This window comes from Phalaenopsis equestris, unplaced genomic scaffold, assembly GCF_001263595.1.
Source record: "Phalaenopsis equestris unplaced genomic scaffold, ASM126359v1 Scaffold000055, whole genome shotgun sequence".
Classification (NCBI taxonomy): domain Eukaryota; kingdom Viridiplantae; phylum Streptophyta; class Magnoliopsida; order Asparagales; family Orchidaceae; genus Phalaenopsis; species Phalaenopsis equestris.
In genome coordinates this window covers 1,515,962-1,535,654 of record NW_018164497.1, presented here as the reverse complement: position 1 = coordinate 1,535,654, position 19,693 = coordinate 1,515,962, and the positions used below count along the sequence as shown (strand labels likewise).

Below are 19,693 nucleotides of genomic sequence, written 5' to 3'. Positions count from 1 at the left end.
GCTAGAGAGGGACCCACTTTGACCCAATTTTTCTTGCCTTTGCCTCTAGTTCTAGGGAAGGAGCAAACTAATAAGCTGGTAAGATGATCGTCATTGCCAGTAGTAACCAATGTATCATCCAATATGTTCATGAGCTGGAGTCGGTCTTTATTCTTCTTCTTCCTCCTGGAATAGACTTGCCATTCCTCATCCGAAGAATCAGTCTATGGGGTGGTAGAGCTGAGCAGAAGGAATGCCAACCGTAGTACCCACAATAGGTTCTACTATATGTGAAGTATGAGTTGACTCTACATCGGATACTTTCTGAAGAAGTGGAGCTACGAGGTTCTCCTAATTATCAGTCTGAATACTGTCATTTGTAGGTAATAGTCCATCAGTATTGTTTTTTATGGGGTCTGAAGGTGTCAGCATCACATCACTCGCAGTAACAGTAACAACAGTGTCATGGGGGGCTCCTCAAGGGCAACAGACAACTCCTGTCTGGTAGTATCCTCCCCAGGTGAAACTAAAATGTCCAGAGCAGTGGGGTTAGACCCATCCTTATTCACTTGAATGTTAGATTTCAATATATATATATATATATTGAAACATGACATCTTCTTCTTCCTTCTTGCTCGGCTCTGCTTGGGTTTCGCCCGATTGCTAACACTAGCAACAGTTACGGCTTCGCTCGTCTTCACGCTCGATTCCTTTCGTCTTCTTCTTCTACTGCTCTGAGATGTTACGGCTTCGCGCGATCCTTTCAGTTCGTCTTCCCCGCTTCCGGCTCTGAGACGCGTCTCCTCACGTCTTCGCTTTGCGGCCCGTCTCACGTCTTTCCTCGCTTTGCGGCTCCCTCTCGCGGGTAAAGCTAGTGATTTTTGCAACTTCTCTGCGCCCGTCCAGTCTCACAACGTCCTCTCTTCTTTCTTTCGAAGCTTTTCCCCTCATTGAGCAGGGTTGCTTTCTTCTTTGAAGGCCGCACCTACCTTTGAGGATGACTTCGGACAGATCGTATGCAGTTGCCCTTGCGGGTGTCCACACCTATATATGTATACATGTATGCATGTATATGTATATATTTAAGTTGAAATAATGGAGAAAATATTCAGGAAATAAAGAGGTAAGAAATAGTAGAGAAAAGTAGGAGTGTAAGATGACTTAACATGGTCCTTCAAGAGCTTCACCTACACAACAATTAAAGGAAAGGCTGAAATATATTCAAACATTTTCCTAACAATCCATGGAATCTTTAACTAATAGCACAATTTAAGTGTAGTTCATATACCACAAATTTTGTCCCTCCATGGTTTTCCCTAAAGATCCATATTCTCCTGATTCCATAGGTCTGTAGCACTAACAAGAAAAACAGTGCAACTAGTATAAGACACTCACATTAATAAAAATGCAAGGCTAAAAATGTATAAATTTCAAGAAGTTTGAGCTAATTATACAAATATAAGATCAACTAGAACACGTACTTACATCAATAGCTTCATGCATATCCGGTTTTCCAAGAGTTATATTTTCCCCAATCCTCTGGTATCCCCTAATGATTTCAATGAAATAGCTGACTCCAAAATGTGCATAACCAATATTTACAATGAGCTATTACATACATACCACCCAACTCCTATGTATTTATATATTCACCTAAATTTAAATTTTACATTCATAGCACCCAAATCTTTCAATATCACAAAAAAAAATACGACAATTATAACTTTTAAAAGGTGAATACACCATTTATTGCATAGGTAAGTTGGCATGTACGTAAAAACTGAATTATAGGTATTAGATAGGTAAATACATAAGAACTAAGTGATATGTATGTATATCTTCCTATTTACAATCAAAATTGCATCTGATATTAGAAAGCAAACCTGTATCCAGTTTTCGGTGACATCTTAATCTTCACCTTTTCCTCATATGAAAGATCAAAGAATTTCCGTGTCACCTCTTTAACTTCATTGACAAGTGAGCCAGGGATACCATGGCCCTTCTGTAAAACAAGGTGAAAGACAACAAAAGTACTTCTCAGTAAAATATGTAGTAATTCATGAGAGGTTGAGTTTGTGCACTGGTTATAACCATTTCCTACGATATATTGAAAAAATTCAGTTCTATTGTTGTCGCTTATGTTAGGTGAATTTCATCTTCTCGGCTTGTCATTTTGGTTTGGGTGTGTTGTATTTACAGTTTTCAAATTACTATCATGGGTGTGCTGTATTTTGTAGTTCCGTTAGTCCTCATTGCTCTTGAAAACAAAACCTATGGAAAAAGACTGATCATAGAACGAGGATGACTGAGAAACTCTACTAAGCCAACACTTAGGCCAAAAGAACTCTAGTTAAATGGGTGGTGACATGTGGAAGTGTTTTAACTCATAAACCAATCAATCATTTTGGTTTGGTCTCAATGCATTTAGCTTATTAACATCCCACATCAGGCTGGGGACCCTTTCAACCTACACTGAGCTAAAGAAATAAATTAACTTTCTCATGTATTTATGATATTATCGATCCTATAAATTATTATTATACTTAGAATCTACTAAAGGATTATGTAGTTTCCTATATTATTGATATAATGTACTTGAAATATAAGAGTTTTGAATATTTTAGTATTGGTTAAATGTAAATAAATACACTATAAAATTTTATGATATCCAAGACACCATTCTAGGGTTTCTAAAAGGTGTTTACGAAGTGGATTTAACGGAGAGATGGTTGTAAAATAGTAAAAGGATGAGGATATGAAAGTTCGACGGCGTTTGAAAAGGGAGGGGAAGTTCGGTGGCTATTTGGATTGAAAACAATAGTCAGAAGACAAAATGTCAAGGGAGGATCTACCACCTGTTCCTGGACAAGCTACAAGCACATCACTTACAAATAGAAGAGACTACAACACTTCCAAGAGCAGAAAATCATAGAATACTTCTCCAAAACATATATAGCCAAGTTATATCCTCATTAAAAATAACGAAATAGGGAAAAAATCATAAAAGGAAAAAAATACTGCTAAAAATGAGAACCAAGAGGCAACCCCTCATTCAACACCCGCTATAATGAGACTTTCAACAATCCCACAGAATCGACATTTCGTGATAGTGAGAATCCTGCATGCCACGGATCGTAGATTTCAACTTCGTGTCACTCTTCCCGGATAAGAGAGCCTTTGCTCTCCGACGTTTCATGGACATAGGTATTGGGATGCAACAAAAGAAGTGCAATCCATATTTGGCTTTTTTGACCAATTCTCGTCAGGTGTTGCTTTCATTTATTCTCAGATCCAACCATGAGACGACTAATTTTTTTTGTACAGTTTGCTTTACAGGATAGTTTTGTTGTTAAAAGCTTACATGATGATCATCCCTTGTCATTTTTTGTTAAAAGGGATAGGAATTTTTGTGGGATTACTACTTAGCAGCCTTCTATTTGCTTTTCGGTGGTTTTTATAGCTTTTTTATATAACTTTTTGATTTTATATTAATGCAAAATGCACACCCTTCACGGGTAAGAGAGTCTCTGTCTTTGTGACAGAAAACAAATAGGTCCTCAACTTACAGTGACAAATCCGTGACATTAACATTAGCACAAATGTTAGTCTCCTGGTAGATCAATCTTGTAGGCATTATTAATAATCTTATTAACAATCTTGAATGGGTTATCAGCTTTAGGCTAAGCTTTCAAAATTAACTTGCAGAAAAGTGCTCCTTTAGTTTGATCCATAGTTGTCTTCCTTCAAAATCATAGCTTTTCTAGACTTGTTAGCCTCTTTCTAATATTTGGTGTTCTACTTAGCAATTTTTTTTCTGGCTTGCTCATGTAAGGTTTGAATATCCTTGACTCGAAGCTTGGCATCAATGCTAAGCTCAATAGTTGTCAGAATTGATACTAACACCAAAGGTGTAAGAATATTCAAACCATACACAATCTCAAAGGGGTTGGCATATTGGCTGACTAGCAGAAAAATTGTAGGCAAACTCTACATGAGGAAGAATCAAATCCCAATGTCTGATGTTCTTTCCTACAAAGCATCTAAGAAGATTTCTCGAATTACGGTTTACTACCTATGCCTGCCCATTTATTTGAGGATGTATTGCTAAACTGAATTGAAGCATTGTGCCTAACTTGCTCTATAAATTCCTCTAAAAGTGATTGAGGAATTTCATATTATTATATGAAGCAATGCTCCTGGGTATACCCTGAAGACGAACAACCTCCATTAAGTATATGTCTTTAGTATGTGATGTTTCCATTATCTTATGGCAAGAAACAAAATGTGTCATCTTGGAGAAACGGTCTACTACAACTATGATAGAATCCTTACTATGTTGTGTCTAGGGTGAACCCACCCTAAAACTCATGCTCATTTCCAACTATGGTGCCTCAAAAAAAGGAAGGAGAGTGTATGGATCTGTATTTTATCCTTGAGTCTTATCCAAGGGAGACACCTTGCATTGTCTGATGTGCCTATCCACAACTCGTATCAATCTAGGCTAATAAAAGTTCTCTTTTAATAAGTAAAGAGTCTTGTCACAGTCAAAATATTTTGCCATCCCCCATTATAACATTCTTGTAAAATGCACCGAGCTATGAGAAATACACAATCTATTATGAAGGAACAAGTATCCATCATATTTGTGATACTGCTCATATGACATATACTTGTACTGGATCCAAATATCCTAAAAGTCCTCGTCAATTCCATATAAATCCTTTAACACTTTAGAACCAACTACTTTAAACCGTATTGTAATGATTAATAAGTGGCGACGACACAATGCATCAACTACTTTATTCTGACACTCTATCTTTAAATTTGAGCACAAAATAAATTAAAGAGAGGAATTCCACTCGTGAGGCGTGTCTGCCCTTTAGCTTACTTTAGCTATTCAAAAATCTAAGGGCCTTATGGCCAGTATAGAGTGTAAATTAGTTCGCCAGCAGATAATGATTCTAGTGATTGGGGACTCTCACAATACCATAAGACTCTGTCATAGATAGAGTTCTTTTTTCTTAGACTCATTTGATTTCTCATTGAAGAAAGCCATAGGGTGTCATCCTTGACTTAAAACAGCACAAATTCTCACACTAGAAGCATCACACTCAACCTCAAACACTTGATTGAAATCCGAAAGTGTTAGAAATAAAGCTTGAGTGACCTATTTCTTCAAAGCATGAAAACTAATTTTGGCATCATCTAATCAAAAAAATCTATTTGACTCGAGAAGTTTTGTGAAATGTATCACGATTGAACTAAAATTTATAATAAATCTTCTATAAAAAAAAGACAGACCATAAAACTAGCATACCTGAGTAAATGGTTGGGGTCTTGGCCAAGTCATAATAGCTTCAAAAGTAGTTGGGTCCATCTCAATGTCAACAATTGAAAAAATATATCCCAAAAAGCATACTTGTGGTGTAAGAAAATGATACTTCTTCGGTGACCATATAGCTATTATGTTTGAAGAAACCCAATAACATTGCAAATGATATAAGTGCTTCTCTTCTAAACTGATGTACACTAGAATATCATTAAAGTACATAAATACAAATTTTCCAATGAAGGCTCATAATCTGATTCATCAGCCACATGAAAGTGTTCAGTGCATTGGACAGACCAAAGGGCATGACAATCCACTCATACAATCTATCTCGTGCCTTAAACGTTGTCTTTCACTCATCCTCTGATCTCATCATAATATAGTGATAACCAATTTGAAAATCAATCTTGAAGAAAATATTGACTCCATGTAACTGATCAAACAAATCATCTAATCTCGAAATAAGAAATTAGTACTTGATAGTGATCTTGTTCACGACCTTGCTATCTATACACATGCACCGTGTATCATTCTTTTTGGGAACAATCAAAGCTGGAACAATACATAGATCGGTGCTCTTGCGAACTAGTCCTCATACCATGAGATCCTTAAGCTGCTTTTATAGCTTATATTTGGTTGCATCCGATAGATAAGCTGTTTGGAGAGCATTAAAACTAGGATAATGTCTATAGCATGTTGAATCTCTTGTAAGGCAGCAATCTAGGAGTGATACTATCAATCAAAACATCTCGAAAATCCTCTAATAAGGGATGCATTGCCTCAGAGGTATCAGTTCTTCTATATCACTGCCTTCTAGCATCACTGAGGCCAAACACACTAGCGCCCCTCTCATAGCTTGTAGCAATGTAGCATGAGGCATGATCACTTCTATCTATGTTTGATTACTCATCACTGTCGACTCATTTGTGGCCATTATAAAGTATATACCCCTAATATATTATCACGGTTGGCCCAATAAAATATGATATGCATCCATAGGGGCAACATTACACCAAACTTGATCCTACAGCTCGTCACAAATTGAAAATTCTATCAGACATACTTTTATTGACATGGATCTCATTTTCCTTCTTCAACTAAGTTAGGGAGTGGCTGAGAATTTTTCTATGCAGTGATAAATGATATTGCTTTGGGGCTCCTAGATGGTACGTTTAAGAAAACGATTTAGCAGGAGCTGGCTGTGAAATAACGATGAAACGAAAATATGCAAGGGCAATGGTATTTTGAAGGAGCACAGGGTGAAATCTGCTACTGGACAACAGACTTGGTGTCCATCGATGACTATCCTGGCTGAAAACAGCTAGGCAAATGATGAAACGTCGTTGTAAAGATGTCAAGGAGGTTCACCACTTGTTCTTGAATAAGCTACAAACTTGTCGTTTTGAAAAGGTACAAAACTCCATAAGTAAAAATCAAAGATTACCATATCCAACATACTCAAACAAAACCTAAAATTTGAAAAAAAAAGGAAATAATAAGATATAAATAACCCCCTCTCAAATTAACCCTAATTTTAATTAAAATAGCAGAAAAAAGTAGACCCACAATGGCCTCACAACAACAAATTTAAAGGAGAAACCCACTACGACAATTAAGGGATGGAAATTTCGTCTTCCTTATGTCTTGAGGTCGCAAGATAGCGAAGTTTCAAGAATCTAAACAGAATCACAAAATCACAGAACCCTATGAAGGGCAATTCCCGCATCACTTCCCTTGCTCGCAATCAAATCTCAAACTATAGAAGTATCATGCATCATTCTCCCAGGGTAGGAAAGACTTCACCTTCTTCATTAGAAGCTTACAGAATCGATCTATCGCTACCATTACAAAATCATTATCTTGTTGTGTCTGGGACAATCCAACTTCAAAAATTATGCTCATGTCTATTCCTTGCAACTCTAAAACACATATCATTCCAAAGACTGTCAGGATAGAATAAGTAGTCATCTTTTGTTGGCATAACTAGAGCTAGAATTGCACATAGATGGACGAACCAAATCTTAAGCCAGTAAATATGTAACATGCTTCTATAACTCCTAGTATTCGGCAAGGCATATTTGATAAACAAACACGTCTGGGGAACCGATCCTAAAATAAAATATATGCCATGTTGAATCTCCTTCGGTAGTAGCCACTCATGAAATAACTATTTGCCAGGACATTTGACAAATCTTTCAACAATGATTGCCCCTTTTTTGATATTGGCTCATTGGACTCACTATCTTCTAGGACAATTAATATTAGTGTTGCAAAAGTCTCTCCCATGGGCTCAATCTGAATTACTAGTATCTTTCTCATATCAGTTGAAAGCAGATACTCCTATGCGTCCTCATCACTTTATTTAATCTCCTGCATTACTATCCATTTCTTCAACCGCTCCCCACTGAATGAAGGATATTATTCTCCTTTTAGGCAATCTAATGCAAAGTGCCCAAAACCGTGGCACTTGAAGCACTTTCTAGTTGGGATGGATTTAGGAGTACTAGCGGTCTCCACCTTTCTCCACCCTGTATGAGTTTCTCCTCTATTATGGTCAGCTTGGGTGCTCCATTAGGTGTACTCTTGCTGCATGATCCGATTGCCAAACTCTGTTTGAAGGGTGGAGTAGACCTGAAACTACCACATTGTCTCTCGACCTTCAGAGCTACGGTCTCTACATCAAGCAACGACCAATATGGTTGCATTTGCACCACATTACTAATAGACGACCTCAATCCTCCAAAGACTAAGATTCATCACTACTATATGCTCTTCTGGTTCTACCAACTCACATTTTAATTTAGCAGTGTATTCCTCCACAAAAGAATCTCTTCGGTGCAGGTAGTTGAATTTTATAAACATATCCTGTCAATAATACATGAAAATAAATTTGTGTTACATCCCCTTTTCATCTTAGACAAGATGATCTTACTCTTCCCTTCCCACCGTCGAATATGCCTCAAATTCTTCCATCACAAAGAAGTGGTCTTCCTGAGCTTGATAGCTGTAAATTTAACTCTCGTCTTGGGGAACATATTTCTACTCAACAATTTGTTCCATGTTTGCAGTCGCTTAATAAACTCTTCTAGATTCATGTAATTGTCAAAATCCGATAAATTTACCTTTACTCTTAGATCTTGGCTTCTCCTCTGATATTCCACGTCAAATTGTCTGGATATTGGTTCTTCGTCACTGGAAACCACATTATGGAAGGATTCACTTCCTCCTCTACATCTGGTGAATCACTGTTGCAGTTATGGGTGACATCACCTGGTTATCTTTTCTCAAAGGCATCAAACATCTGTTGCATTTGAAAGATTTCCCACTACAATCCTCCATAATGAGCTCCTAGACAACTCTTTGCAGATTTTACCTAGGCAACTTTTGTCTTTTTTCACAATCAAGATTTTGACGGGTGTAGGATTGTAGACGAAAGGACGAACGAAATTTAGAACTTTGATTATAGGCGTTGAGGGAGGTTTTTTATAGGGGCAAGAAGGTTGAACTTTCAAAATTTAGGGTTGGAGCTAGGAATTGAAGTATGAATTATTTTAGTATGATGGAAACTTTAATTTTTTTAATTTTTTATCGTTACAAGAGATAAAAACCCTAAAATATCTTAACTTTACTGGGCTCTAATACTAGATGATACTATTTTAGGGCTCATAGAAAGTGTTTTGGAAGGTGGTTTAGCAGGGGTTGGTTGTGAAATGGTGACAGAAAGAAAATATGTGAGGGCAAGGGTATTTGAAAGGTGTGCAAGGTGAAATCTGCTGTTGGACAACATATTTGACATCGATTGGCAATCGTCCCAGCTAAAAACAGAGAGACTGACAGTGAAATGACGTGGTACAAATATTGAGGAGGTTCATCACCTATTCCTCAATAATCTACTAGCACACCACTTGCAAAAAAAAGTGATCTACATAAGTAGAAATCAGAAATCATTTCTGAAATACTCAACAAAACCAAAAGTCTGAAAAAATAGAAAATAACAAGATATAAATAGCGCTCTATCAAAATAACCCTACATATACTTAAAATAGCAGAAAAAAGTGGGCCCACAATGGCATGAAGAAAACAGATTTGTTGGGGAATCACGCTACCACAATTACGAGATGAAATTCCTGTCTTCTCTACGTCTTGGTGTTGCGAGATAGTGGAATCCCACGAATCCTACATAAACGGGATCGAAGAATTGCAGAATTTCGTGCAAAACAATTCTCATGTCCCTTTCCTTGCCCGTGTTCTACTTGCAAGTTGTAGAAGTGTCCCACATCATCACATTTTCACAACTACCTCCATCTATAATGAGTCTACACACCTTCCCCTTCACAACCCGAGTACGGAAGATATTGCCTAAGTCACTATTGATCCTTCTTAGGCTCGGCCTGGAGAACTCGACAAACTACAAGCATCTTACTACTATCCGTTGGTAGTTAGTGCTCCTCTCCACTATTCTCTCCTGGTTATTCCCTCTCTACCTCCTCTACTGCCTCCTGCTAAATAAAAGAAATCATCTTCTTGTTCAGACAATTGGATGCAATGTGCTTGTTGATTTTATTTTAGGTGTTGTTATTTGGGACCATACAGATTCAAAGATTTAACTGTTTAAATATTCAAACACGACATCAAAAGTAATGTACCATCTCAAAAAATAAAAATACCACTTTTTAATAGGTTTAATTACTTAAACGAAAATTTTGAATCTAATATTGCATTAATACTACTAGAAGCATTAATACTATAAAATGCATTAATACTACTAGAAGGCATAGTTTTAATATAATGCATGTCTAATCCGTATTATAGACATTGAGGCATTCTAATACTAGAATGAAACAGATTGCTAAAATGCTCCATGTATTTAGCAATATGGTAAATAATTCCCATACAGCAGAAGGATAAAAAAGCTTTGCAAATCTTGACAATTTTACATGTTGCATTTTAAAAATTTTCTTAAGGATCAAACAAGCATATTTCATGTCTTTATAAACTTTTTACATGAAACGTGTCAAACAGGCAACCATTAAGAGAGAAATAAATTCTAAAGAACTAGTGCAAATCCAAAGAAGCGTTTTTGGGACCATCATGTCTAGGTATTGATACTGCTATTGATAGGTGCCTGAATTTTTTTATAACTCTCCAACATCCCATAAATTGATTGTACCTAAATGCATCATGGATCATATAACAAACATTACTTTTCACAAACAGATCAAAAAATAAGGCTAGAGGAAAAGAAAAAAATTCCAAGTTAGAGACATAAGGTTCACCCAACTCAAAACTAAAGTATTATGTGTTACCATAGTAGAAAGCAATCAACTGGGAATCTTCAATGTAATGCCTTTTTTATAAAGCAAGTGATGTTATCTAAATTTATCAAATTGGAAAAGACTAAATAATGTATTTCACCTATTCAATAGATATTTTTCTATGAAATAATTAGAAAATGTAAATTGGTTAAAAGAACTTTGTAAACCGCTTGTTTAATTGATATTGAACAATTACACTTTTCCAAAAAATGCATAGTTTATTTTTAAGAGTAGGAAATTCAAGCCCCTACTATCGTACAGAGTAAGAACCATCAATATCTTAGGGTTTAGGGTGTTTAATAACTTCCACAAAAAAAGGGTAATAGATATTATTAGAAGTTATTTCTATTTATTTTGTTGACTTTTATGTTATTTCTTTTTACATGTATTTCCTAATTTATTTATTTGTTTTTTATCTTTTGTGTGCTATTAGAAAAGATTTGGGTAGTATATCTTTACTTTTCTATACCCTTTGTATCATGCATTTATATCCCTTTTGCTGCTAAAAAATATTATTCTGCTCAATACCCAACATTCAACATGATATCGGAGCCAAAGATCGAACCATAGCTACCACTGGGACATCTCCCTAGCCACTGGCTCTCCCTGCAGATTACTTCAGCCGCCGAGCCTTCTTCCGCCGTTAGCGGGATTCCCGCAGTTTGGTCTGTCAGATCTGCAATGTATTTCGTGCAGTTCATTTCTACTGCCCTGCCCCGTCTCCCATCAGGCAGTACCTAAAAACTGTTGATTTCCACCGGCCCTACTCCCGTCAGTAAGATTTCCTGTAGTTGGTTCTATCAGTCTTTGAAGCTTCTACTACTGCTCCTTTCTGCTGTTCTTCCAGCCGACGAACCTCCCTCTTGCCAGCCACTCGGAACATTCAAAATCACCAGACTCTATTAAGAATCAGATGGAGCACTTGATTAAATTGCTTGGATCTAATCAATTCTCTTCTGACCCATAGATCTCCCATGTTCATCAAGGTAATATTTCGATGACACTGACTGTTTTTACTTCTTCTAATCCATGAATTATTGATTTAGGTGCCACGAACTGTATGATCGGATGTTCTCAAGCCTTCTCGACATATTCTTCGTGCTCTGAGAGAGATCGTTAAAATTGTTGTCGACACCTGTAGTTCATTATGGGTGAATGGCCTGTTGTTCAAATAGCAGTCCTGACTCTAGAATTTGTTACATGTACCTTTGTTAAAGTGTAACCTCTTATCAGTCAGTAAATTGATATATGAACTAGATTGTGTCACTCATTTTTCTCCTAATGTTTATGTCTTTCAGTATCGTCGTTCGGGGACGATGATCGAAACTGCTAAACGGATAGACGAGCTCTATTTTTTTCAAGAGAAAAGCATTGTTGACGAGCTAACTCCATCCAGTAGTTGTAGTTTTTTCCAGTCTACTGAATGTTCTATCATGCTATTACACTGTCGTTTACGTCATCTCAGTTTTCAATATTTAAAACAATTGTATCCAATGATATTTACTAATAAAAAATTATCTAGTTTCAAAAATAAGATTTGTCAGTTAGCTAAATATCATCGAGTACCGTATCTACGACACTCTTACACTCTGCACCTTTTTCATAAATTCATAGTGACATGTGGGAATCCTCTCGAATGCACAGTTACACCAATAAATGGTGGTTCATTATCTTGATTGATGATTACACTTAAATGACGTGTATCTATATCTTAAAAGACAAATCTGAAGCTGCTGTCACCTTAAAAAATTTTCCTTCCTTCATTGTGACCCAATTCAAAACATCAATTCAAGTCATTCGGACTGACAAAAACCATGATTTTTTTAACTCTATAATAAGAAATTTTTTGGTAAGAACATCCTCCATTACAGTTTTTGTACGGATACTCCTCAGCAAAATGGGACAGCCGAGTCAAAAGCTGACACCTTCTTGAAGTTACCCGCTCCATTATGTTTCAATCGAATGCCCCGAAATATTTTTTGAATGATGTCGTACTTACTGCCTCATATCTCATCAATAGAAACCCCACAAAAGTTCATAATTTTTGGACCCTGTTAGCAGTCTTGAGGTTTTGTTGTCCAACCAATCAGTTCTTCTTCACTTTTGGGTGCTTGACATTTGTTCGAAATAATGCCCCACCTAATAGTAAACTTGATCCCCATTCGTGAAAATGTATCTTCCTCAGATATTCTGCAACTCAAAAATGACTATCAGTGTCTCACTCCTATCACAAATAAACTCTATGTGAGTGTCAATGTATCCTTTAAAAGTGTTCCCTACTTCCCCAACACTGTCTCAAGTGAAGGGAGACTAGATTTTTTTAGCACTACTCCTTTCCCGACTCCATTGGACATGCCACCTACTCCTCCAGCACCTGTTCCTGAGGAACTTCTGTCCCACAGATCCACCATCTACAAGACCAACATCTCCACCTACTCTCTGTGTCTATACTCGGCGCCAGCGTTTAGAAAACTGGATCGAACCAGCCAGTATTCCAGTTCGAGTTGGCTTAAGAACCGCCTCTACATTGAACTAGTTTGACTCGGCTTGGAACCAACAAAAACTAGTGAGTTTAACCCCTAAACCGAATTTTTTTTTACATTTATACCAATTTATCTAATTTACATATCTAACGCCTAAACTCTATTTTTTACATTTATACCATCCAAATCACTCATATCACATCAAAAACATTACTATTACAAAGAAATTCAATTTGCATACATGTCACCCAATTTGATTTACTCATATATCTAATACCTAAATTCTATTTTTTTTTACATTTATACCACCCAAATCATCTATATCATTTAAAATATCACTATTTTTAAAAAGTGAAATACAAGTTTTCATGCATAAATAAAATGATATCTTAAAATTGAATTTTAGGTGTTAGATATTAAATACATAGAAATTGAGTGTTATGTGAATCTTATCTATTATCATTTTTAAATATATTTATGATTTATTGAGTCCTTCGAACCTTGAACATCTCCTACCACCAGTTCAATGTCCGGTTCAGTTTTCAGAACCTTGCTCGGCGCATCAAACCCCAGTTGAGAGCCGTCCCAATACCTCTACTTTTGTGCCTGCTGCCTCTTTACAGGACTTGGAATCTGCCTAAGCTGACATCCCCAGCATTACACTTGAGGAGATTACTCCTGCTTCGAATGAGAAAGTGAGTTCTACCATTTGGATAAGCAATCAAGCTTGTTCTCCTTATTTCATGACAAAATATGTCTCATTCCATAGCTTGTTGCCAACCTACAAAGCATTTGTCACTTCCTTGACAGATCATCTCCTTTTATCCACTATTGAGGCAGCATTGGTGGACCTTTCTTGTAAGGCTGCAGTAATGAATGAGAAGAATGCCCCTCAGCGAAATCATACGTGGGATGTTGATCTTCCTTGGAGAAAGAAAGTTATTGGTTGTTTATAGATCTTCAGCACCAAATTCTGATGAAACTTTCAAACGCAACAAAGCACGGTTGGTCGTCAAAGGCTACTCACAAACCTATGGAGTTAACTATGAGGAGAAGTTTGACACCATTTGGGTCCTATTATTCCTTGCTGTAAATTTAGATTGGCTCTTACTCCAACTGAATGTCAAGAATACCTTCCTTAATGGAAACCTCACATAGGAGGTGTGCTTGTCTCTACCTCCAGGCTTTGACTCCACTTCTTTCTGGGGACAAGTGTGTCGACCGCGGAAGTCCCACTACGGAATAAAACAGCCCCCTTTAGCCTGGTTAGGCAAGTTCACGCAGATGGTAGGTGGTCATGTGTTCTTTCAGACTCAATCAAATCATATTCTCATCTTTCGACATTCTTCTAGTGGTCAAATTATCATCTTTATTGTTTATGTCGACGATATTGCACTCACAAGTAATGATCTGTCAGCTTTGGAATCTCTTAAAGGCATCATCACCGCATCCTTTGAAGTGAAATACTTGGGGTCTCTCTGATACTTCTTAGGCATGAAAGTTGTCCGATCCTATCGAGGCATTTGTCTTTCCCAGCGCAAATATATGATGAGCCTATTGACAAAGACCAACCTTCTACTTTGCAAATCAATGGTTGTTCCGATAGACCCCAATGAGAAATTGAATGATGTTTGTTGTTCCTGTGAACAAGACACACTACAAGCGCCTTGTGGAGAAATTTATTTATCTAGCCCATACGCGCCCTAATATTTGCCACACGATAGATATTGCAAGTCAGTTCGGGCAATGACCCCTATGAGCACCATCTCACAGTTGTCCATCGGATCATCTACAACTTAAAAGGCACATCGGGCTCAGATTTGTTATTCTCATGTCCCGCCTTTATACTATGCTAATTAGGCCAGGTCCATCCATGGTCGGCGATCTATCTCGAGGTATTGCTCATTTGTGTGAGGAAACTTGATCACCTAGAAAAACAAAAAACAGTCGGAGATTGCCCGAAGTAATGCAGAAGTCGAGTTTTGTTCCATTGCGGAATCTGTGAGGTGCTCTGGTTAGGGATAATGCTACATGAATTACGTATACCGGTCTCTACTCTTCTATAGTTGTTATATGATAATAAAACTGCAATTAGTTGCTCATAATCTGGTCCAGCATGATCACACCGAGCATGTAGAGATTAACCATCACTTCATCAAGAAGAAACTCGATTCCAGGGAGATTTGTATTCCATTTTTCTCATCTAGTGATCAGCTCGTAAATATTCTCACAAAGAACCTTCCTCGACCGTTGACTACTTCAAATCCAAATTGAATATAATTGACATTTATACTTCAACTTGAGTGGGAGTATTAGAAGTTATTGGAAGTTAATTTTATTTATTTTGTTACCTTCCCTGTTATTTCTTTTTAGATGTATTTCCTAGTTTATGTCTTTTCCTTATTATTTTTTTGATGCTATTAAAAAAGATTTGGGCATTATATTTTTCTTTTTCTATGCCCCTTGTATCATGATTTATACCTCTTTTGCTACTCGATTCCCAAAATTCTACAAGCATTTTAAGACTTGGAAAACCCATTGCTCTAAAAATTGGTTAGTATTTTGTTGTTCCCAACATGAAAGAACAAGATTCAACCCATATACAGTTCAAATTCACTCAAGTGAGCTAATACATTATTTTCACAATTAGCAAATTGATTACACTAATGGAATGCTCTCCTAAATACTAAAGATAACAGACAAAGAAAATAGAATTTAAGTAAGGAGATAATCCTCACTATGTATTTTATTGGGACTTCAACTTCAAATCCATCATTTTTCTTTTGCAAATGAGAAAAGAAACCAAGGGCTAAATGAACTGGTAACATTAGTTATGTTAAATGGTAAGGTAACAAAAAAATTCTCTATCACACCCTTTGCTTTATACGAAATCTTTTCATTATCAATTTTAAATAAAATAAGTTTCAATAGAAAGAGTAAATGAAATTAACAAAATAGCAGCAATGTAAGGCATATAATTAAAACTTTGGTATGGTGATCATTGACTGAATAGGATGGAATTTTAGTAGCAAGTGAAAAATATTAAGAAAAATAATTTCTCTAGAAAGAAATTATAGAAACAATAAGATCATAGTGTTATCCTTAACATAAAACTCAAGCAGTTCGGTGAGGTTGAAAGATTCAGAAAACTAGATTTAACAAAAGTTAAACAAAAATAATATCAAGTGAAGCACGGGTGAATTTACTCAATCATAGTTAGCAGGTTATTCCACAATAAATGAGATAAAAAGGGTTTTTTTGACTTATTACCACATAGAAAAATCCAGCCACTCTACATGCCTCGTCTAACTCCCTTACAACCTTACGTACTTCTTGGTCTTCAATCATTATAGGACTATCACACTTACACAAAAGGGGGCTGACATCTGAATAAAAGAGATCCAAAAGAGGTGTAAGAAGGTAAAAAAAAATGAAAATGTAAATGAAATGACTAAACTAGTACAAGTATAAATAAAAAATAAGGAGAAAAAGAATTAAAAAGATTATTAAGCCAAATAATTTGTTAAATTTTCAAAGTAACTTGAGGGAATGCATAAAAGCGTGAGAAAATAATGCATAAAGGAACTGCATGAAAATTAATTAATGTATTAATGGTTATGTATTCCATTTACTGGTAGGGAAGATCATGTAGACTTTGATGTTGAAGAGACGGAACAAATTTATAGTCAAGTGTGTTAAAAAGAATGGTCGGAGGCTATTATATGAGCTCCTAGCCACCCTCATGTGTCTTAACTATTTCAGGGCTGCCCTCACTAACTAGCCAGAGGGAGATTCAAACTCGTGATCTGAGGAGACTTGCAACCTTCAAAGAGGCTGCTCTACCAACAGGTTGTGGCTGGCGGCACACACACACACACACACACACACACACACACACACACACATATATATAATAAAAATATGAAAAATAGTTAATAGTTATAGTATGTTTCATTGCAAAACCTCAGAAACCCTAAGTTCATTCCACCAACAATAGCATCTGTTTTCAACTTCCCTTATTCATAACTGATAAATAGACTTCATTTAGATCATCAATTCAGACAACACTGAAGGTATTAAAACCCTGAATTCTCAAATTTAATAATTTACAAGGTTCTTAAACAAACTCAAACAACAAATTTAAACAGTGACAGAGAACTCTGCCGAAACCGTTAGATTAGAAACAAATTGAAGGGAAAAGAGAGCGCGGAGCACTATACCAATTATAGGAATTGCGTGGAAATCGTATCCCATGTCGGGTTGCAGGCCTTCCACGCGAGGAGGATCTCTTTGGAACCGAGAAACCACCACTGGCCGGTAGGAGAGTAAAGTGTGGGCTTTTGAGCATTATTTCATTGCATAAATTTTATTTTTTTCTTTTAGATTCGCATAATATAAATCTGGACGGTTTGTAATTTTGAAAAAAATATTGTGCACGGAGTTCAGATATAGAGCTGCGTTTGTGATACAGCGGGACGGAGCGGTAGCTCGAAACTCCATTGTATCACGTCTGGTGTCCGGACGTCGCTCGCATATAGACTCCGGACTCAATATTTTTACGTAATTTAGACAAATCCACCCAAAACTTATTTATTTTGATATTTGAAATCTAAATTTTATCTTCTAATATTTATGCCATTAAATTTTTCATTTCGCATTAACTAAAATACAGTTTATGCATGTGCTTGTTAAGAAATTTGTAGAAATCAATTTGAGGAAAACTATTATGGGTATTAATAATATTTTTGAAAAAAATCAAATAGAAAATTTTAATGCTTTTATTAAATTTTAACACTTGGGATTCTTAAATGTAAAATTCTAGAATTTTTTTTTTTTTTGAAAAATAGCAACAACAATAAAAATTGTAGCCAAACGAATGCATAGTTGAAGTATCTTAGCTCAACATATTATTACTTACTATATTTTAAATTATTAAAAATATTAATGAATATATCAATTAAAATTTATTATTTAAGTACAAATTTAAAAATTTACTCAATGTATCATCAAATAATGGCAAAAACTTATTATATGTATATATATAAGAAAGAACAACTCATAGCTCCTTACGTGTTAATATAAGATGAGGTTACAAAAAGAGGGAGGAAAAAAAAATCCTCGCTAAAATAAAAAAGAAATACATGAAGTCCTAGGGGTTTCTTTATCTGCATTACAACTCCACACAATAAAGATAAAAAAGAGAAGCAAGAAAGGAATATCATACCCAAAATTACAAGTACATATAAAGTAGAGTGTAAAATCAGTCATGAGAGCTGTAAAGCCAAAAAGACCGTCACCATAGTACTGGAGTCCAAACCGAGAGCCATAACATAGCAGCAAATCCTTTAACATCCAACACGTAATAAAAAGAGGCAAAGCCCAAATATAATAATGAAGGAAATTGGATAAGAATCCATCATCTCCTCAAATAAGGAGTATCCATAATATCACTTAATATATAACTTTTAAGGGGAAAGGGGGGGTAATGCCAACCAGGGACAAAGGGGCAAAGCCCAAATATAATAATGAAGGAAATTGCATAAGAATCCATCATCTCCTCAAATAAGGAGTATCCATAATATCACTTAATATATAACTTTTAAGGGGAAAGGGGGGGTAATGCCAACCAGGGCATCATTTAACTTTAGTTTAGAAAGCCAATTTGCAGGAGTATTTCCCTCTCTATAGGTGAAAGTGAAAAGGATTTGAAGCTAGTTGCTATGTATCTCATTATTAAAAGAACAGCATAACATTCAGCTTCAAAAGGAGTGGAGGCAATAATTGGTGAAGCGAAAAAAACTTCAAGAGGAGTGGAGGCAATAATTGGTGAAGCGAAAAAAACTTGGCAAACCCCATAACAGTCTCTAAACAATCCACCAGCACAAGCAGACATATTAGACCAACTAGCATCAATGTTGGCCTTAAATCACCCAGGTTCAGGTGGTAACCATCTGACCAAAACAGGTCTCATCCTTCCCTCAATATTAGTTGTAGTAGTAGCATTATTTATAGCTCTAACAACTTTATAATAATTTTCCATAATGAAAGAAATCGTAGTAGCAAGAGAGAGGGGGAAGAGTGATGTTTATAATCATTACGAGCAAGCCAGATGAACCAAAGAACCATTAAAGGAAAATAATTCATCTTAGGGGGAAAAGAGGAAGTACCCTGCCAAGCCGCAAAAAGTTTATTTAAACTAAATGGACTAAGCCAGCATATTCCAAGTACCACACCAACAGTACTCCAAACTTTCCTAGCAAAACAACATTCAAAAAATAAATGTTGGGCTGATTCAGAGTCTCTCTTACATATATATCAAATAGAAGCCAACTTCAGCCCCTTTAGCTTTAGGATCTCATCAAGAGGCAAGAAGGAATGAAAATATCTCCAGAGGAAAAAAAGAGGTGGAAGGAGAAATGAAAGAGTGCCATATGGATTAGCTCCATTTCCATTTGTGAAAGCAGTGAATATTTTTATATAACATTTTAGTTATAGAACCTATAGAAAGAAATTTCCACCTAGGGTTTTCTCTACCCCCATTGAAAATTGGGGTATTGGAGACAGAAGGAGCTAACTCTCCGACCAAG

General features: G+C 36.2%; 1 protein-coding gene across 1 annotated transcript in view; it reads right to left on the bottom strand.

The window, feature by feature from the left end:
- The window catches only part of LOC110019419 (probable 2-oxoglutarate-dependent dioxygenase At3g49630), a 32,127-nt gene extending 14,650 nt beyond the window's left edge, over nt 1–17,477 (bottom strand). Inside the window, exons 1-5 of the mRNA XM_020717060.1 lie at nt 17,327–17,477; nt 16,377–16,492; nt 1,863–1,981; nt 1,465–1,528; nt 1,268–1,335 (exon numbers count right to left, since the gene is read on the bottom strand). Coding sequence (XP_020572719.1) covers nt 1,268–1,335; nt 1,465–1,528; nt 1,863–1,981; nt 16,377–16,492; nt 17,327–17,360 — 401 coding nt within the window. The 5' untranslated portion in view covers nt 17,361–17,477. The remainder of the gene's footprint in view (nt 1–1,267; nt 1,336–1,464; nt 1,529–1,862; nt 1,982–16,376; nt 16,493–17,326) is intronic.
- Between the last annotated feature and the right edge of the window lie 2,216 nt (nt 17,478–19,693).